The sequence below is a fragment of the Chiroxiphia lanceolata genome, chromosome 7 (assembly GCF_009829145.1).
Source record: "Chiroxiphia lanceolata isolate bChiLan1 chromosome 7, bChiLan1.pri, whole genome shotgun sequence".
Classification (NCBI taxonomy): Eukaryota; Metazoa; Chordata; class Aves; order Passeriformes; family Pipridae; genus Chiroxiphia; species Chiroxiphia lanceolata.
The window spans coordinates 35,576,410-35,598,838 of record NC_045643.1 but is presented as its reverse complement, the minus strand read 5'-3'; the positions used below and the strand labels follow the sequence as shown (position 1 = coordinate 35,598,838).

Sequence of the window (22,429 nt, the reverse complement as noted above, 5' to 3'; positions counted from 1 at the left end):
TCTTGCCCTTTCCTACCATAATTTGACAATTTGCTTTTTCTCTTCTTATTTTTTTTTCTTTTTTTGGCTGTTCTAGAACTTCAGAGGTGTCACTACAGGATGTGCACTTTGAGGCAGCTCTGGTCCTACACTCTCGTTGATCTAGTGGTCCATATGGATGTCACGTTATTTGACATTTAAGCTGACAGGCTTCAAAGTGTGGAAATTAACAAAATCTTCACAAATTATAGCAATTTGCTGTTTACAATTTTCTGTGAAAATTTTGAAATGAAGGTTGCCACCGCTATGCCAAATTTCAACCTGTTATGATGGGAAAGAGCTAAGGTGTTAAACCCCAAACATAACGCTTTATAAATGCTCACTAAAAATAATAGGCAATAAAACTGCACATTAAGTTACTGCAGTAAAATTTCTTATTAAAGAGTTGTTATTCTGCATGCAAAGTGAACTGCAGTCACCATTTCAACAATCCCTCTTTCAAAAAACAAAAGCAACAAGATCTAAATTGATTTTGAATTCCAAAAGATTTTTTTTTGCAAAAATCATAGTGTGGAAAGCTCTGAAAAGCTTTATATGATGTGCTTGTGTTTAAAACCACCTTAAACATGTTAGTGATGAGTCTCTAGAGTCACGTGCTTTTCACTGCAGACAAAACCCATTTCGGAAAATCTGTTAAAAATCAGTGTTTAAGGAGAAAAGGGTTTCATTTTTCAAATGTTCCACTATAATTTTAAAAATGCAAATTTATCCAAACTGAACCCTTGTTTTAACACAGCACTAATCAAAATTGCTATCCCAGTGATGAATGACTTGTGGTTGCAGCATCCTCCTGCCAGTCCCAGATACCTCCAGTAGCCTCCCAAAGCTGCTCAGCAGAGATGTCCTGGAACACCTTCACAGTGAACCATCCAAGAGCAAAAACATACATTAAATACTTTGCAATCATGCCAAAAAGGAGAGTAAACTAATGCTGAATTAGCTGTGGGTTTTTCGGCAAGGTGTGTGTGCCCTTCTGTAAGAAAATAACTTTTAAATAGATAACTCCTTGTTTTAATTTATGCCTGAAATTAAACCCATGGTCATAGAACAGTTTGGGTTGGAAGGGACCTTAAAGATCAGATCTTACCAATTCCCCTGCTATGGGCAGGGACACCTTCCACATGATCAGGTTGCTCAGGGACCCATCCAACCTTGCCTACGTCCTCATGGTTTGATAACACTGAGACTTTCCCAGAGAATTCTGCAGCTTTCCGGTCTTTGCACGGAACTAATTTTTACACTTGCCACATAAAATTTAAAGCAAACTGTTACCAGCTCAGTTTCATGAAAAAGGTAAGAATATAATGAAATGTTGCTGAAAGGTTTTCGAATTCCCTATTTTTACATCAAAATGTTCTCTTATTTTACAAATCAGTGAACAAAGATTTGCCAGGTTGGAAAATGACTGCAAAAAGGAACAGTATCCTTTCATTCACTCATACCCTCTTTAAGGCCATTTACACCAGGGAACAATCCCTTCAATAAGTATTTTTATTTAGCCCATTTTCCTCCTTCATATCTGTCTGCATTAGACTGAAGCATTGGTTGTTCATAGCTTGAGTCATCTCGTTTGTAGCTGCATTAATGATGCAGGAGTGCAGAATATAATGATCGTGATGTATGTGCAGTGTAAACATCAAAGGAGATCCAGTTAAAGAACACAGGAAAAATACAAAAAAAATTCTTTTGACCTTTGCTTCAACGTTACAGATGATCATGCTACTCATTTATAATTTACAGCCTGAAGCAACATGGGTCTCATTTCCCTTCTCAGCAAGAAAAAAAATAAAGAAACTCTTGAGTAGTGATACAGAAAACAGGGAAATACCATTAATGTGGCCCAGCTTTTGCAATCCAGGGCAATGTGCTGGAAGTATCCTGTCATTATATTGTGTGAGATAATAATTTCATGTCCATGAGAAGGCACATTGAAAAGCTACAGGAATGCAGTGTGAAATTAGTAATACTTGATATTACATTTGCCAGCTTCACTGGGCATGGAACAGTTTGTCTCCTCTCCGTTATCAGGTCACAACGTGAGCTAGAAATTTCATAGTCATTATTTAGATTATATTAGTAGCATATACCAGCAAAGCATGTTATGTTTATGAAACCATGGATTAAGCAAAATCATAACCAGGCAGTTTTGGGGCAGACTGTGTCCACAAAGCAGCTGATGTAACTGCTGGGTGGCTGCTAAGCTCTTCGTTCACACATCTCTTTCCTTTTGCAAAAGCGTCCATGTATTGGCAAAGATTTGTTTGTTTTTTCATGCTACTGTTCTATCTGTGAGTAAGAATCAGCTTCGAGGAGTTAATGAGATTTGTCACTGCTCCCAAAGTTTATTTACACAGAACTAGGAAAGTTTATTACACAGAACTAAGCCGATATTATGCTATGTCTGAAAAAGCAGCCTCGTGCAGGAAAAGGAATGAAAGGGCCAAAAACAATCATTAAGTTCAGTTTCTTGCAGTTCTATATGTCTATGGCACAACTGACTGGTTGAAGAGAGCAGCCTTTTCTCCTGACACCCTTAACAGCTACAACAAACAACCAAGAGTCACTGTGAAGTGTGACACAAATTTAGAAGATAGAGGTTAATAGTGACTCAAATATCTCTCTATTAGCAGGAAATGTGTTAAATAAACACCCAGGAGGTCTTAGAAATTAAACTACAAAAGAACACAGAAAGATTGGAGGTTGGAGCCAGCCTGGAGCTCGGAGCAAACTAAATCTGACCTCAGTCATGGCAATTTGACCACGTTTGATCATCGTCCTGCTGCCTAGGAGAACATGGTGGTACCACATCACTGGTGCCACATCCAAAGCCCAGCTTTCATGTTTCAAAATCCAGGATAAAAACAATAAAAAGAAACAAAAAAATACAAAAAGTTGGTACAGTCAGCTCCCAAAGACCAAAAATATTCCTTAACATGCCTTACATCCACATGTGGATCTTCAGCTCAACTGACAGTTTAATTCCAGATCTTGAGGTACGTTCCTCCAGTGTCCTGGGCTCCACACAGTGAAATATGGATAGAAAAAATATCCGAGACTCAGGTCCTGAGCAGGAACATCTCTTAATGCTGCTGCACTCAGACAAAGGTCAGTCCCAGAAACCAACCTCATGAAAACAGTTTAACACCCTCTCAAAACCACCTTACTCTCACCCAGATTTTCAAACACCTCTCCGCAAACTCTGAGCAGAGACCTGATCCCCAGGCTCAACAGCTGGGGCACAGTCCTTGCATTCAGCTCTGCATTAATTTTATTGCAGTTTTTTCTAATTGCATTTTTTATATGTTTCAATTTAACTTTTATTGCATTAATTTTCTTGCAAGCACATGAGCATGACTGTGTTCCTTTGGATTCAATGCCAAAATTCAGAATAAATAGTAAGAACGACACATACACACAACAACCAAGAAAACAGAAAAACCTGCTCGTTGCTTCGTGTGGCATATTTTTGGCTCACTGACTGGAGTTTGAGGAGAAGTTTTAATTTTCTTTGCTATCACAGACTTGTCTGATCATTGATGAAATATTTAGTCTTTCTGTGCCTCAAGCCCTAATCTCTAGAAATTCAGGACTGCCCTAACTCTGCTGTGAGGGGTAAGAATAAATTTATTAAAATGTTTGCACATATTTAGTGATGAGGGCCATGTAAGAAAAAGATTTATTTGGAGCACCTTATACAGGATTTTTTGATATATGAATAAGGAAAGGGGATTTGGAGGTAAAGGCTGATGCCACTTGATTTTTTTCTTTCCTGTCAGCCTTTCACCAAATTATCCTCCAAATGTCAAAAGTCGTTTCCAGTGTTAGGTTTCTGATTGGTTCAGAATTTAATATTTTTCTTGTTCTATGTCACTTAACTGGCATTTCCAATAAGGAAAAAAAAATTTAAAAAAATCTATATTTTTATTATATAATTCCACATGGTATTTTACAGCTGTGCTGAAGCAAAACTGAGTCCCAAGTGGATGGACAATGTTATTCTGTTCCAACTCCATCCTCTCCACAGGTGGAGCACCTAAGTAGGGTCCTGCTCTGACCCAGTGCTCCCCTTCTGACAGTTCACTGGAAGGGAGAAAAACCATCTCAAACCAGGTCTGGCGTTGTGATGAGGGGGTTTAGCAATCAAAAAAAAAAAAAGAATAATTGGAAAGAAATTCCCAGTTTCATCACCAAAATCCCTAATTCAAAGATTCTAACCCCTGCTCTGTAGGGGAAATTATTCATATACTGTGGAGCTGTCAGTTATGGAGTGTGTATATATATATATATATATATATATATATGTATATATGTATATATGCCATAGTGTATATCTATATGGGCTAGGATTTGCATGGAGGATTAAGGGAGTTAGCAGCTACCCCTGTTAGACTTTAGCAATATTTCAAACCTAACTCTCACTGTCTCCTTCAGAAAACCTTTCCAAGACTGCCAGAAGCTATATTTAAAGCCTTTTTCCCCTCCTTCCTTATATCTATTTAGATATCCTTTATCCCAAATGGTAAGCTTGGACTTGTTTCATTATTCTCTTCTGTGCAGTGCCTGTTGTTAATTTTAAGTAGGATCTGTTGTTAGAATTTGAAAAGCTTTTGAAGCCCAGGTAATTATTAGCCTCAGACTTCTGTAGTTTTGGACTTGCACACACTCTGCTGCCTTCCTTACCCTTTTCAACTCATTACAAATGTTTCCTAATTATTAAGCATATGTGACTTGTGAGAGGCGCCATACATTATTAATGGGCCAGTCTCTTAGAACTCAGTGGAAAAAATCAAAACTCCTTATGAAAAGTTGCTACTGTGAAAGTAGTAACTTTTCATATTTAATATCAATGAGGCTTTACTTTGTCAAAGGACCAAAGTAATATGACTGTATTAGAGGCTAATAGCATGACATTCTTCTTCTGTTAAGAGGCTTGCATTTTCAGTGCCATCTAAAGGGAGAAAATTTTTTCTCCTCTATTTTGAGACTTGTCTTTGTTAAAAAATAGCTAAATTCACTTTCTGCCTAGCAGCAAGTTTTAGCAGCAAAGACCCAGATCCTGAAAAACAGTCTCATAATTTAAACAATGGCACTTAACTATGTGACTGCAATGGATGAAATTAAGAAATCTCTAGATTTGAGTAATCCTCCTTTTTCCAAGAGTAGCTGGGCAGCTTTGAGCTCCCAGAGTGTCACTCGTTGAAGTGGGGGATTTAACACAACTTTTACCATAATTAGAGAGACTCTTGGGTGAAAAACCTGGGCATTTTGGTCAGTCTAGTGCAAGGTGATTTACAGCTGACAGGTACTTGAAGATGGAGGGTACACAAGCTCCTCTTGGATTGATTTTTACCTTGTTAGTCTTTTAGGCTCGACACAAGTGGGAATACACCACTTTCAACACGTCCCTCCGTATTACCCCTCCAGGTCAAAACAAAAGGAGATTGAGTTCACTTTTGTAGAGGGAAACAAGTTGCTGTGATCAGGGCATGGGGAAGAGGAATGGCTGCAATGCTGCCAATCCAATCAGGGCCCCTCAGAGCCGCACAGAGCTCTCCACCAAACCTCCAAGGCGCTTGGGATGAGGGATGATAATTTCATTCGCCACGATCAGGCAAAAGAAAGGTATGATCAAGCAGCAGACAAAGTGGGAGCCTAAATTAAATCCCAGGAAAAGATCTCACAAAAAAACAAACCCCCTCGGGCTAATGAAGTTGAATTAAAAACTGTTAAATCAGCTTACGAACAACTATTATCACAAAGTGCTCATATAACACTTTCACTGGCCAAATATCAGATATATGAAAAGGGGGAATTCAGCCAACAGTATGTTCACACATTTAGTAAGGGGAAATTGAATATTCTACCTAACACCAGAAATTAAAAATCAAGCAGAGAGCCAATTTACTCATAGAGATATTAATAAAGTTCTCAGTGATTTTTATAAAGTACTGAATAGTTCTCAATTATATTATGGTGATTAAAAAAAGCTCATATTACACATTCTTTAAGAATTCTGTAATTTTTTTCTAGGCTGTTTCAAATACATTAAATAAGTGAAAGCAACAATCCCTCCTAGAGCTACTTTAAATGTGAATTCTGACTTAAAGGAGACTTGGATAGTTTTGATTACTATGATGCATTTACTGAACTATACAGTCTACATAGTCCCTTGAATGAACCTTTCAAGGGAAGATATCTAGATATATCTCTAAATAATAAATGCATCTGACTGAACTATAATATAAAAATTTTAAGTTCTGGGAAGTTGAGCTTCCTCAGGTCTTTGTTGTTTTTGAATAGAGTAATCACAATATTAATGCAAGACCTTTATCATACTAGAATCCTTATTAGCTAAAATGTAAGTTATCACCTCTGCTCTTTGCCTGAAACAAGAAACAATCAGCATTAGACTAGATTTTAGGGGTTTTTTTATCTCAGTGGCTGGAACTAATTGAATTCAAAGTTTCAAGTGCCAGCAGATTTGCCACAGGATCCACTAGTTGTGCTACAAAACATTTACTAACACTAAGTGATACCTGAGGAGAAAAGAACTCAAATGGAGTTTTTCCAGTTGAAGTCTAAGACATGATATAATTAAGGGAGAACAGAAATAATCTTTCAGAGTTATTTTGAAGAGCCTCTCCCCAAAAAGATAAAATTTCTTCCATTGCCAAAAACCATAAGAAAAATGTGACATAGGAACCTTTCTTTACAGGGTTGTAGTGGCCCTAATTTTCAGTAGTACCTAAACCATCATTATTTTTGGCCCCAAAATAGATTTGACACGAAGCCAAATGTTTGAGGTACAATGTATGTCACATTTGACATGAAGTCCAACACTGGTTTCAGGAGCCCCCAACCTCCTCTCACTGCAGAAGCAGGTGAAAAAAACATTAAATAAGGATATTTATATGGACTTATTCTCCTGCCACAAAATATCATCATCATCATGGCTGAGCTTCGCGAACGAAGATTTGGGAAGGCTTTATCCACATTTGTTACAGGCACGTTGGTGACTTATGAGGCCAATACGTGACAGACATATCCGGTTGCAAAAGGCACAACAGAAAGACTCCTTAGATGGTGTATTCCGCAAGACACGGTTCTTCCTGCGTTGCCTTTTCTCCTCGAGAGTGATCCTGCGTGTGTTCTCAAAGGCTTCCGCAGCGTTATAGATGCTGTGTCTCCAGGCCTCCCGATTTGAGGCCAGAGTGGACCAATTATGGTGATCAATAAGGCCAAGGCTGAGATGTTGTTTCAGGGAGTCCTTGAATCTTTTCTTCGGGGCTCCTCTCTTGCGGCAGCCAGTGGCAAGTTCACCATAGAGCAAGATCTTAGGGAGGCGGTGGTCCTTCATCCTGGAGACGTGCCCTGCCCATCGCAGCTGTGTTCTCATCAGCATGGCCTCTACACTTGTGACTGCTGCTTGCTCAAGAACAGATGTATTGGTCACAAAATCTGACCAGTGGATGTTTAAGATTGTACGGAGGCAGCGCTGATGGAAGCGTTCTAGGAGACGCAGGTGGTGGCGGTAGATGACCCATGATTCGGAACCATACAAGAGAGTAGACAACACTATGGCTTTGTAAACACTGATCTTTGTGCTTTTCTTCAAGTGTTTATTACGCCATACTCTTTTGTGGAGTTTTCCGAAAGCACTGTATGCCTTTGCCAACCTGTTGTCTATCTCCCCGTCAATCTTACCATCCGAGGAGATGAGGCTACCTAGGTAATTAAACTGCTGGACTGATTTGAGCTCTGATTCGCCAATGGTGATATGGGGATGATGGAAGACTTCCTGAGGTGCAGGTTGATGGAGAACTTCTGTCTTCTTTAGGCTGACTTCCAGCCCAAAGAGCTCAGCAGCATCTGCAAAGCAGGATGTTAAACGTTGCAGAGCTGCTTCTGTGTGGGCAACAAGGGCGGCGTCATCAGCATATAGCAGCTCCCGGACAAGATGGTTTAGGGTCTTGGTGTGGGCCTTCAGACGCCTTAGATTGAACAGGCTTCCATCAGTACGATATCGAATGTAGATACCGTCCTGATCATCGAGGTCTGCTGTGGCCCTTTGGAGCATCATGCTAAAAAAGATTGCCACAAAAACAAAATAACTATACCTGCAAAATAACTGACCTTGAACCCACACTGACTAAACCTCTCTGCATTTGCTCACAATGGGTTGCTAGAAAGTCAACTCAGAAAACTGTCAATGAAAACAAAGGGATGCTGAAAAACTAGATTACAGTGGAGAATTATTACCTTTTTGCTCAATAATCTGTACGTAGCTAAAGAGATTAATACGTAATTCTTCACTTTGAGCTGCTACTTTTCATACCACGGGAGAGAAAGAACCTAAAATTTTCCCAAAACAATTGCACTGGTGGATTAGATCACCAAATTGATGTCATGCTGACTGAGAAACTAGGAGAAGGAAAGGGAAGAGAAGGATACATGTCGTTCCCAGCATTTCACTGGAAACTGCCCTTCAATCACTTGATGAGCACTATGTGGCTGTAGCTGCCCTGTAGTTTCCACACAGTGGAAGGCAGGAAGAAGCAACTTCCAGCAAGCACTAAAATGACTTCAGTGAAAAATAAGGAGTAGTCACTGTGACTAAAAATTTACCAGCAGCAACAAAGAGGTGTGAAAGTAAGCATTTCACAAATGAAAAGTGAGAGGAAGGATGGCTTAAAGAAAATGGGCAAGAATAAAAATATATGTCATGAAGGCCTCTGGGAAGCTCCTGATTCAAAGATGTGTGGAGATGGGCAAGAAGTAAAGGACAGCAGGCTGTGGATGTACTTTGCTGGACTTTACAAGAAGGAAGATGGCATGGGGGCAAAAAGAAATTCATCTGGTTTGCCCAAGCAATGGTGAAGATAAAATAGATTTGGGAGATAAAATAGATTGAGGGAGACAAAGGAAAAAAAGAATATCACAGAATATACCGAGTTGAAAGGGACCCACAAAGATCATCAAGTCCAACTCTTAAGCGAATGTGAAGATGTCTGCCTTGGTGAGACCTTATTGTGGCTGAGGAGTGGAGAGATGAAGGTTCAGCCAGGAGAAAGAGAGGACCAGAAACTCCATGAACAAGTGGAAACAAATAAGCACAAGTTGTAAACCAAGGAAAAAAATGAAACACCCACCCACACACATAATCCTCCAGTGCACACACCCAGGATACCAACTTTGCAAGAAATAATGAGACAATTATTTCTTTAACCTGGGCAATGACCTTGCAATTACCTTTAAAAATGCTTATGGCTTGAATCAGGTGCTGGCTGGTGCTAGGAATCACAATATTAGCTGGATGTGTGATCCCAGAGCTGCAACTAAAGCCAGAGAGGTATCCAGCCAGGACAGGGACACGAATAGCTCTGGGAGACATGCTGGGCAGGAAACCCCATCTGAAACTGTACCTGACAATTACAGGAATATTCTCCAGGGGACAGGAATGGGGAGGAAAAAAGGCAAGTATTAATGGCACAAAAGCATAATGGCTATTGCTGATGCTTTCAGCTCAGAGCAATTTCAAGGCACATAGTGATCTCGAAGCACAGTCTATAAGGAAAAATCAGAAACAATTCCCCACTCTGGTCTAATGAACTAATACAAAAGAGTGAGCATCTCATTTTTAACAGACACATGCAGACTACAGCTCTGTCTGAGAATCCTAGGAGGAAAGCGTCTTAGAAAGTTCCAAAATTTTCTGAAGTAGAAAAAATGAAAAATGCTGAAAGCAAGTCAATACCTAGTAGGAAATACCACATGTAAAATTGCATTAGTTCCAGCACATTTCTGCACAGAGGTAAGCGAACTCTTATGGAAACAGCAGAAGATTTCCTTGAGGTACTTCGTTGAAAATAAATTTTTCCCTCCATAAAAAGGAGAGGTTCTGTGAGGTGGACACAGAAATGTACAGATGAATAGATAAGAACAAGAGGAGAGATAATGCCTCTTTTTGTGACTTATTAAAAAAGCAGGCACAGAAGGGTTTTTTCCCATTTTCTTAAAGCTGTGTGACACCAGCACGAGTGTTGAATTTCTGGAACTTCCTTCAGCGGGAAGGAAATTAACTCGCTGCTTTGTCTTATTGGGAAAAATCAAGACACGGCAAAGTGCTTTCAATACTACCTGTCTCAAAGCAGAGAACTGAGGCACAAAGAGCAGGCAGCTAACAACACACGGCCTTTGAAGTGGGGGGAAAAATCACAGCAGCCATCCAGACTCCAAGGAGAGCCCCAGGATCTCTTCCTTGCTAGTTAAGGGGATGTAAGAGTTGCCCCCAGGCTACATTCACCTTTCCATCAGGCTAAGCCTGTTGGTTGCTTTCAAGTGTTTGAGCAATTGTGTCTTACACCATCTGATGAGAAAAGCTGGAGGCAGCAGATGGGAAAGCACATCCACAAGGAACACAGGCACCTCCTTGCCATTTCCAGGGCTGGGAGTGCGAAAGGGTCATGGCAGAGCACACAAAGTGGTGTATGTCCCATCAGTGTGGTCCAGGAGAGATGCATGGGAGCACACACTCAGGGAATGAAAACAGCACATTTCTTTCACCCCCACTCCAGCTGTCCTACAGGCGATGCAGAGTTCACATACAGCACCTTTACACAGTCCCAGGAGTTAACAAGGAGGCCTACAGCTCCTCTCTAAAACACCTTAAAGTCTAACCAGGGCAAAGATGACAAAACAAAGGGGAAGACCTTCAGGGAGGAAAGCATGAGAAGGTTATTTATAATGAGAAAAGAAGCAAGATTGCTTGAAGATACAGCTTAATTACAAGGGAGGATTTGAAGGGAGAAAGACAGAAAATGCTTGACAGAGAACAAGGAGACAATCATGGGAGCCACATAAAAGGATGTGCAGAGCTGAAGGAATAAGAATGGGAATAGATGATGTGAGTGCACATTAACCTCTCTCTTTTTTTTCCTCACAGAGACTCACTCCAAAGTTAAAAAATGCTCTTGGATATTTGCCACGCAGTTGGTGAATCCGAGAACACACCCCTGCAGGCCCATCATGGGTCTAGATTGGCCCAATAAATCACTTGTCCCAAGACAATGCAATTAAGCCTAATTAGCCAATAGCTTTATTCCTAAACAGTCTCTTCCCAAGGGAGGTTTTAACTTTTGGTTTCTAAATTAGCTCAAGGAGCTAAATTACTCTCATCTTCTTGGCAAAGCAACAGATTGTTTCTCTACCTTAGCACAGGATACTTCCTGTGCTCGGGGGACACGTGTTGCACTGCACGGGTAGTTTATCCCTGTATTAGCCCACAGTTTGAGTCCACTAGGACCAGTGACAAACCCTTCTGGAAACAGCAGCCTGTACACTTCCATCTGTCACCACTGACTTTCCCACCTGGCTGCATTTAGGAGTCTCAACATTGCTTCTCCAGATCCTCTCCCTGACCAGGACGAGGAGCTCTGTTCTGCTAAAGCTTTCAGCATTGCTGACATATCCAGAGGTGACAGACTCCAGGGTCAGTGAGAAAAGGACCACTTTAGTGTGTTATCTCAATAAAGTCTGAGTAGAAGACTCAGTCTGAGTAAAGAAATTCTTGTCTGTGAGGGTGATGAGGCCCTGGCACAGGTTGCCCAGAAAGGCTGTGGCTGCCCCATCCCTGGAAGTGTCCAAGGCCAGGTTGGACGGGGCTTGGAGCAACCTGGAATAGTGGAAGGTGTCCCTACCCATGGCAGGGGGTTTGGAGTGAGATGAGCTTTAAGGTCCCTTTCAACCCAAACCATTCTGTAATTCCATGATTCCTGGAAGCATTTTAAACAAGGGCAGCTTTAGTTCTTTCCAGTACAGTAGATATAAAACAGCCTTCCAAATCTTTTTACGACTGTCATTTGCTCCCAACTCACATTCCACCAAAGATACATTATTTGCAGCAGTTTCACAGAAGCTTCAGCTATTTATTTTGGGGATTATTTGACTCTAATTCAAAAGAGAGTAATGTGGTATCTCCTCAAAATCAAGAAAATCATTAAAGAAAAACTCAGCTGGAACTGCCAGCCCTGGAAGGTGTGGAGTAACCTCTTGCAAAACAGAGTTACTGGGCAGACAGGATCTGCACTAGAGCAGGATGGGGACCCAGATCACCTGGGAAAAATGGGAAGGGGAAGGTCTATGAAGTAGTGTATTTTTGTTTATCTCATTACAGGGTTAAAGTTCACATACCAAAAAGGCTGTGCAAGTCTCTATAAAGAAGTAGCAGGAAGCTGTTTATGCTCTGGCATTTTCATTGGCATCAAGACAACAAACAGGGAAGTGATCTAAGAGAGAGGGTTGATATCTCACCTCTGTCTATGAAGAAATTGGCTGAAGGTGCCTTGTGTTTCTCAAAGCCAGTATGAAATAGCTACCTTTTTGCTTCTTGCTCTTTGAAACTTTTTTTTTTTTAATCATAGAAAAAAGTAAAAGCCAACACATTCTTTGGACATCAACTGCTTCCTGCACATGCAGCATTTCTTCACATCACACAAACTTTTCATTTTTAAACTCTACCTGCTGCTAGAGTGGGCTAAAGCTAAGTTTGATAAATCCTTTCATTTTAAACACTAAACTGTGTACAGTTTTCATTTAATCCTCTGCCAAGGCTTATCTATTATTCTTCTGACTGCTTTACATACATTTATTTCCCTTTCATCTCTTTAAATTGTGCCTTACTTTTCCTTCCTTTACTGTCTCAGGGCTCTGTGAGTTTTCCCCCTCCCATCCCTTATGCCAGCTGACAGCAGAGCTGAACCCCCTGCACATCTACAGCTGCAACTACTCTGCTGTGAACACTTGACTTCTCTTGCACCTTCTTCCCCAGCTGCTCACAAATATTCACGTTTCATTATAGTTAATTGCTCGGTAATTCTAATTATCCTTCTTTTTATAAATGGAGAAATAGAGAGAGAAAAAAATAAAATATTAAAAAATCAAAAAGGAAACTTTTCTGGAGCCCAAACAGCTAGACAAGCAAAATTTCAATATTAGTAGGTCACTTCAGTGCTCTCTGTGCCTTGGAAACTTCCCCTCTGCAACACTCTATGAAAACTTGGTGGCATAGGCTCAGCCTGCACTGACCCAACAGTTTCAGTAGCATTTCATAGCTCTGCTCTCTCCAGGTCATTTTTTTTTTTGTTTGAAACCTTTCCATAAAGAAATCACTCTCACACAATTAGCCAGGAATATGTTGCATTGTGATATATAGACCAGGTATTAAAAAAGCTATTTAAGTATTAAGAGAGAATTCAAAAGAGGTGAGATCATGAGAGAATGGGGATATATCGAACCCATATATGTCAGATTGATTCAGTTTTACTGCTCTAAGGAGAAAGATGGGGGGACTAGCAAAGGACTACCCAACATACTTGGGTGATGTTAATTGGGATGGTTACAACATGTCACTTTTAGACCCATGGCCTTTGCAGTGAATTAGAGAACTATCCCCAGCTAAGCCAAGGTGTTTGCAGGACACAAGGATGGTATCTGCAAAGATGCAAAACAAGAAGGGGACGCATAAGACTGTGTCACCATCTGCCAGACATCAGATCTAAGGACAAAACCTTGCCCTTAGATATAAATTCTTTCCCAAGTTAGTGAATTACCAGCTTTATAACTCCTGTAGGAAGCTTGCATATCCATGAAGAAGAAGAGTGGGACTGGTTTGCCTTTTGTCTGCTGGGACATGCCATGCTATTACTGATTTGTGCCAGGTTTGGGTTGTGGAGGTCTTGGCCACGACCTCAATGGCAGCCCCAAGGCAGAAATCAGTTCTGGGATGGCCTCAGGTACTGATGGCTATTAAATACTTTAGTAACTCTTTCTTGAGTTACATTTTAAAAGAAAGCAGCAAATAAGTGTTTTGTTATTGGGGGAGAAGGGTCTGAAGGGAGCTGCTGGAGGGGAACCCAGTTTCTTAAACTGGGCATAGGATAGAAGCATACTCACAAAATTAAGGGAATTTAGATCAAAATTGGTGATTGGCAGTAGCTGGGTTTGAGGGATTTAAAATGAAAATTTTGGATCAAGCTGTTTAATTTTCAATAAGTACCTAAGGCCTGTTTGCTCCAGCCTCAGTCAGTAACAGGCAAACACCCTGGAACTGCCTCTCTGAATTATGGTCAGAACATACATTTTTCTATTAAGGCCCAATACATTATTTCCTTATAAAAATAACTACCTAGTCGATAGCTTGCAGAAAATATGAAGGATGAGACAAATTAAGGAAATCTATATAGGTGGGTAAAGTGACTTGCAGAATATTGACTGTGAGTTAAAAACAATATTTCAGACATTTTAAATGACAAAAGGGTGTCAGCTGGATTGGAATTTAATTCCCTGCATTTGTGGGGGCTGAGATGCAAAGAAATAAGTGTCTGGTACTTCTGGTTTTTGACTGAAGTTGTGTGGCCACTGGGTGTCATCCTTGATTCAGATGACAGCCAAAGACTTTGTAGCTCCAGCAGACGGGCTGCAACTTCCCAAGCAGTTAAATTCCACTCTATTTGATTGTACAACATACACAAAATTGCTCTGCATTTAAATCAGCTATAAAATTGAATACTTTGACATAGACAAATTCTCCTTTGTCTCAGTGCCTTATTTGGAGACCTGAAATGACTGGTTGATGCGGGAAAGAAAGAGAAGTAATGCAACCAGGGCATAGGAACTACAAACAAATTTGATGAGTGATTATCAAATCTCAGGAAATATGAAATAATTATGATTAAATAATGCAGAGGGACTACGCAGGAAGGTTGGAATTATATCCTTAATTGGGCCCCAGGCTGAAAAAGCCTATTTCATATAGGTAATTGTGTTTAAGATATTCAGTAGCCAGATTTGGTACACAAATTAATGACTATGTATGAAGGAGCCAGTTCAGGAAAAACTAATTTAAACTCTTACCTACAATACGAAGCCAGTGCCCTCACAGAAGTTTCAAAATTTCATCAAGGAGGAAAAAAGACTCAAAGTCCTTGATATTTTATTCATTTGCCCTTTTGCTATTCTGCGATTTTTCACATTTTTTTCAACTATTCATCATCTTCCCAGTTCCCCAAAACGAGAACCACAGAACCAGGTGGGGCCATGGGAACAATGTGTGCACCCAACTAACAGGGAAGCATAAAACTTTCCAGAAGAAATATCCAGATATCCGGAATATTTTGCCAGCGTTCACGTATAAGGATCAAATCAGTTCAGAACAGGTCGTATGTCATCCTAATGAGTTTTCTGCTATGGGTGACTGAGAAAAACTTATCAGTGTTATTTTGTTATCTCCTGAGAGTCTAGACAGTCTGAAACGAGCACAGTGCAGCGAAGCTGCTTATTATAATATTATTTGTCTCTGAAACCTGATTTAGTTTGCCTTCTTCAAGCTAAAATAAAAGGAAGTGCAAGCAACTTCTCCAAGCATTACAGCCAGAAATGTTTACATTTGTCAGTGCACTGAAAGTATTAATCCTACTGTTCTTAATATAGATACATAGAATATAGTAATATACTGGTTTAAATAACAGGTATTTTTTAAATGCAACTAACCTCAGTTGATAGCTCAGCTTTCCATGGATTATAGAGTCTTTGAGAACACAGATCTCCATGTAATACTTCCTAGCTTTGCCAGTGGATATAATTTTAATGAAAACATGCCAGTACTAAAGAGTTATTAGGCACAGAGTCGAAATTGTCTTTGATTTTGTTCACCACCCAGAGACTTCGAGGATTTTTTAAAAATCCATTTTTAAAGGCAGATGTTAAATATTCTCTTTACATTAAACAGCCTCATAGACATGATTTAGGTTACTTGTTTTTAACATTATCAACACTCTCTTTTATGATTCTACTTAGTTTAGAACCGATAGCAGACTTCAAGAAGGAAAGGCACTTAAGATGTGAGCATGTGCATTACCAATTTCAAAATTTACTAAAATTAACATACAATAACCCACCTGAAGTAACAAAGTCCTATAAACAATTTGACTAAATTTGTACTACCCTTTTCACTGATACAATAAATCAGTAACAAATGTTAGCCCAATGATATTTTTTTTTTTTTGCAACAGGAATTTTTTTTCTGTTTCTATAAATATATACACAGATGCACATGCCCATATTCTAAGACTAGTTATCTACACAATTTCACTTTCAGATCTCAATTCAAAGGGAAGACATTTTCCCCTTTGAACTTCACAGGACTTTTATTTGGGTGTAGAAAAATACTCACGTTGGTTTAACACTCTTGGAATGCTTTTCATGAATGTAGGCACCAGCGAGGCCTCCTGCTCCAGAATTTAAATACTGTAAAGAATAAATCAACATGTAGATGTCGTGCTCATTATCTGTAAAATATCACCTTTCTTCCCTCACCCAGCTCTACAAAACAGACCAATTTTAACTTTTCTAGAGGTTTCTAACTGGAGATCTTAGCGTTTGTCACAAAGTGCTGATGTAGATAAAAGCAGATATATTTTTTTTCCAGGTTAGATTTTAAAATATCTTTCTTGGCTTAGGTACAATAATTGAAGTCTAACAGGCTAGAAAATTGAAGTACAGCTGAAACAATTCCATTTCATAATACATATAGCAAAGTCATCAAACAATCTCTCTGACTATATCTGTCAATTCTTAATCTCAACAGAAGTCAAAGGAATTAAAGATATCTTGTTCTGTGACCAAAATTATTTAAATTTGGACAAGAATAGTATCTTATCTAGGGACCACTTCATAAAACCCTGTAGCTGTGAGACTTTCTCAGTGTGGGAAATAAGAGAAGAGCCTCTGATCCTGTGACCACAGGGTAGAATGTGCCTCAGAGCAGATGTTTAACCACCACCAGCATCCACCTCACATTCACAAGACCATGTAGGTCATTGCCACTGTTAGATTTTGGAACCTCTCATAACAAAGCCACCACTAAAATCAGTGTCCATCTCCTCACCGTGGCTGGTTCAAAGGTTCAGCCAAGTCTTGATCAACAGTTCAGGTGCAGTTCTTATTCATCTGACCTGTTTGCTGACCCATGGTATAAGTGACATTATGGAAAATAGTCTCCAACAATGAATCTATTTTACCTTGTAGGAGCACCAGCAGGCAAAATCTACTCCCCAGTCATGCAAATGAAGCTCTACATTCCCAACACTGTGAGCCAGGTCAAATCCAACAAGGCATCCCTGCAGGAAAGAGATAATTATTACACTACTTGCTAAGATAATCCTCACCATGAAGTTATTTTGAAAAAAACACCTGTAGAGCTTTACTCGCTCTCTCCATAGGCATGATACCTAGTGACTTTGTAAAAAGTAAGGTAGGGATAGGACAAGTAGAAATGGACTTAAACTAAAAAAGGAGAGACTTAGACATTAGAAATTCTTGGTTGTGAGGGTGGGGAGGCCCTGGCACAGGTTACCCAGAGAAGCTGTGGCTGCCCCATCCCTGGAAGTGTCTAAGGACAGGTTGGACAGAGCTTGGAGCAATCTGGGCTAGTGGAAGGTGTCCCTGGCCGCAGCAGAGAGGTTGGAGATGGATGATTTTTAAGGTCCCTTCAAACCCAAACCCTTCTATGATGAATCTATCAAGACCCATCTGCTTTGAGTTATTACTAGATATGGTTTAGATTCCTAAGATGTTGATCATGCAATAAAGTGGAATCATTTGAAATTAGTATTCAGAACAAATGCATAAATACAACCTGTTTTATGGCACAACATGCAGAAACAAAGTAGTAAAGCACATAATGATGCCAGATACTCACGAACAATTACTTTCCACCACATACTTTTACTGAAGGTCTCACTGATATTTAAACTAGAAGGATTTTGCTCTTTGGGAATCCAAATGGGTGAGATAGCATCTTATGCAACACACCGATCTTTAAAGACGTTTTTACTTGTCCCTCAGAAGAAGAATTCTGACATTCCTCTGTGAAAAGTGGTGTATTTCCCATCACCACAATTTGCACAGGGAAAGAAAGGGAAAAAAAGCATCTAAGGATCAGAGACGCCTAGACCAAAAAAGCAGGTTTTACACACGAAATAACCACTGGATGGCAGCATTTTTAAACTAAAAAGTTCTTCCAAGCTTTGCTATTTGTTTAGGTGCAGAGAAATAAAACTGTTTTTTTTGTTCCTGGACTAAGAATTAAATGCTATTTTGCATTTTGCTTTTAAAACACAAACAGCTTGCTTGCAAGCAGCGGGGTAGGAATAGGAGTGAGAGCACAGGCTTCAGAAAAATCAGCATCCAATAATAAAACAAAAGGGGTTTTTTTAAGAATCTCCTGCTGTTTCTTGCATGGAGAGAGCCTTAGCTAAATTATTTAAACAGTACTTTGGTATATTTAATCTTCTGTATAAACTAGATAACAATTTGAATGAAGTAGCATTTTAAAAAGGTGTGACACGTTAATTCTAATGGAGGCTTTGGTGGAGTTATCAGCTTAAGAAGTTGCTGCAAAGCAATGGAAAGAAAACTCACTGCTATAGTACTTGCATGATCTAAACATCAGAATAAGAGTCCCAATAAATAACTTTGGTGGCTTGACTTCATAGGGACATGCAGAACTGAGTTAAAACAGATCAACTGAAATGGTGAAGCTAAGGTAGAGAGCCTGAAGCACATTGAATTCCCATGGGAATGCTCTCATTCAGGGATAAAATGGCTTCAGAGAAATAAGCTACAGCAAACTAAAGCCAATTGCCAGTGAAGGAGAAGGTTTTCACAGGGTTTTAAGGCATTAACTTCAGAACTTCAGCTGACTGGATTTAGACCTTTACAAGTGTCCCTTTGTACATGCATCCCACACAAACTTTTGGAAGCAATTCTATGACAGATTCATTGGTAGAAACCAGGAATAACACAATAGGATGAGAGTCTTTCAGAATGTGTGTGTCTGGCAGTACAATAACAAAATCAAAACTAACAAAACAATGGAAGTTGCTCACAAATAAAAAACCCATAAGAAATTTGATCCTATAAGTCATGTGCCAAAATCAGTTGTCTTTTCCCTGTCAGTAAGTCATAAAATCCACAGAAAATATGTCCAAGCACAAGATGACAAAACAGGAGGCAAGACAAGATGCTTTAGGACAGTGGCAGTTTGGATGCCCTTGCAGTCATGGCAGTATAAAGATGCTCCATAGCCATATCTATCTCTGTAACAATGATATGTTCAAAATTCCTTGGGCACTGACACTGGCTGGAATAGATCAGCTTGAACCCACACCATGGGCTCGTAGCCCTCAAACAGGAGGACCACAGACATACCACCCATGGGTCATCCTCCTGAACTCCTCTAACTGCTTCCCAGTGCTTTGAAATCAGCTGGCAAATCCTACTGGGCACTTTCTAACTCAGTATTGAGGCACAGCCTGAAAATCTGGGTTCGGAGCTGGCAGGTTTCCTGCGTCGTCTCAGAAACACCCACTCGCACCAGTTTGTTCGAGTCGTCATCTGCAAGATGGGTTGTGCTGGTTTGTTTCTCCCAGGGAGGTGTCTGGCACTTGAGTCACACAAACAGCAAATGTTTAGCCACACAGATCGCAGGGAAAAAGTAAAACAAACTGAAACAGCTCTCCCTGCAGAAGCCACACAGAACCAGGACTGCGTGGGAACAGCGCTTCCCCAGACTGGGGGAAAAACAGAGCTCTCCATCTGCTCTGGGCGAGGGAGAGGACGTGTGCTCTCCCCTGCCTCTTCCACTCCGTTCCAACATCTAAAAGTCATTTCTGCAAAGTGTCTGGGTAGCTGCTGATAACCAGCAGGTAACAACTCAGCATGGACAATGACATTTGGAGAGAGGGAGAGAAATGACAGCTTCACACCGGCAAAGCTGGGACATTTAGAAAGAGAGACAGGAAAAGAAATGAAGATGAAGGATCTTAAAGCTCTTCCTACTGGGAACTCAAGAGATTAAAATATTTTTCATAACGGTACAGAGTCAGTGGAAAGTACAACATAACTTAATAAATTAAAATTGTACTTGAAAGGTAGAGTCTCCTAAAAGTCAGCCATTTCTTAACTTGCAGAAGAAGAAAACGACTCAGCCTCCTCCATCCTCTAAAGCAAGCTCAAAAGTATGAAACAAGGAAAACTGTTACATCCTCCTCAGCCTGCTGATGAGTCTCTTGCACAATATGTAGTAATTTTGATTTATCTGAGAGACCTTAGATGGAAAAATAGCCTGAGGTAATTTTTCAAGCTTAATTTAGTTCATTTAATATTTAATGACTTAATGAAGCTGTCTATGTGCAGAGCTTTCACTCTGGGAGGAATCTTAATGTACGTAGAGAACTTAGGAAATTGGCTTAAAAAATGTAAAAGGAAATCAGTAACTTAATTCATAAATGATTGACCTCAAGAATCCTAGGACATTTTCCAGACCTCCAGAACTCGCAGCTCAAATCTCTCTCCAAGACCTGATAGGGCACAACACTGCGAGATTTTATTTCAGCTGTACATTAAAAGAATTATTAAGACCATCTGTGTAGGACTTTTCTCTCTAATATACTGTCTGACAAGTGATTTTTTTTTTTCCCTCTCTTTTTCTTGAATGACATTTTCACCTTGTATTTTCGCCTTCTGAGTCGTTTGCTTGTCAGCTCTCCCCAGCCTATTTTCTGTTCGGGAGCGCAGGGTCATTCACCACCCTTCACCACTGGGAAGGAGAACCTTGCATTTTTTGCTCTAAACATGGCTTTTCAGTCTTATCTTCTTTCAAAATGTATTTTAAAAGGACTTCCAGTCTTTCTGTGCTAATATATATAAGACAATACTGTTTTCATCAGATCCAGAAGCTCTTGAAGGACATATAGTCTTTAAGTCCAATTAAATTTATAGATACATAGATGCTAATTACTCTGCTGTAGAAGTTGGTTTCATTTTTCTCTAACCCAACAGCAGCTCCAAACATCAGCTCTGACCTGGGAAAAGGGGAGAGGAGCCAATCGTTTTTGAAGATCCCCCATTTGGGGCTTTTTGATAACCAGAAGTTCTGAGATTAAGAAAAGCAGCAGGGTGCAGGAATAGCTCTCACCAATATTAAGAGAGAAACTCTTCATGAATTGCTGACTCTGTGGTTATTCAAGTAAATATTTACCATATGCAGACGTTTAAGTGTGGTATAAGAGTCTGTTACATAGTAGGTTTGTATAAACATATTAACAATTACTTAACCCCAGGGCAGAATCCATAAGGACAATGAGCTGAGCGTATCTGATAGGAGGGAATTAAAAACAGGGCTGGTTCACGTTTTCCAAGCCTTAAGGGTACTCAAACAGTTCTTCAGGTTGAATTAGTTTTGATTTTTCAATATACTAACGACATTTTAAACCATGTATCTACCTGGATATCCCAGTCCTACACACTCGAACCACAAAGAGACTGGTAATTAAATCTGTTAGGGTCCCCCCACTTTTGAAAAATCTTGGAGGAGGAGATTCAGGTCTACTTATAGCACCCCTAACAGGCATGCAGGTGGAAACAGGCCTTTGACATTTACCTGTGCCTGCTGGAATGATGAACAGCTGTCGGAAATTGTTCTCCTCTTCAGTAACATGATACAGTCTCTGTATAAAGTGTGCAGTGGTTTTGTGTGTATCCGTGTGGAAGCACATACCCCTGAGTTAATATTTTTATTTGCACTGCCTTATAGAAATTTTAATCTCTCTCCACAAATTTCTGGTTATCTCCTCAGATATCATAAAAATCAAATCCATTTTTACTCTATGTAATAAACTATCAGTGACCACTCTTCCCCAGGACACGGGTTCTCAACCACTTCAGGGTAGTTTATAGCTTTCAGTGAAACCACATCACTTCCACTCATCCAAGCCCGCATCCCACAGTCCAGAGAGCATTTTTAGGGAGGTGGTGAAATGATAGGCTATTCCCAGGTCGTTCATGTTTATAGAAGAGAAGAAAGATTTCTCTCTGTCAGACACCTTTCAGACACATCACGGAGCAGATTTCAGGGAAGCAGCACTGAAGGCACGTAGGTGTTGGTGACTGAATGAAAGCTTTTCTGCCACCAGGAGTGTGAGAGAGCAGAGCAGTGGGTGGCATCATCCTGTTAATAACCTGACTTCCCTTTCTGACATTTCAGCATAGTCTTATGATTATTTGTGGTCAGCAAAGTGCTGGAAGACCCCCCAAGAAAGCATGATAACGGTGTTGCTTTTAGAGCTAATACACAACACCATTTCCCCCTGCAGCTGACTCCCCCCATTTCTTTTTTTCCTTGGTTTTCTACATCCACTTCAGAAGTTGGTTTTGTTTTGTACTGTTTTTAGCACCAATTTTGTCGCCAGGTGCTGCTCTGTGAGAACATTCCCTTTTTATATCCCATGGGCCATGCACTAGCTCTCACACCTACTCTGCTCTCCCAGGGGGG

General features: G+C 40.0%; 1 protein-coding gene across 9 annotated transcripts in view; it reads right to left on the bottom strand.

Moving 5' to 3' along the window:
• The window catches only part of KYNU (kynureninase), a 61,635-nt gene that overhangs the window by 8,729 nt on the left and 30,477 nt on the right, over nt 1-22,429 (bottom strand). For all 9 annotated transcript variants that reach the window (XM_032694007.1, XM_032694009.1, XM_032694010.1 and 6 more), the window contains 2 exons: nt 17,115-17,213; nt 16,268-16,341 (listed from right to left, as the gene is read on the bottom strand). In XM_032694007.1, coding sequence (XP_032549898.1) covers nt 16,268-16,341; nt 17,115-17,213 — 173 coding nt within the window. The remainder of the gene's footprint in view (nt 1-16,267; nt 16,342-17,114; nt 17,214-22,429) is intronic.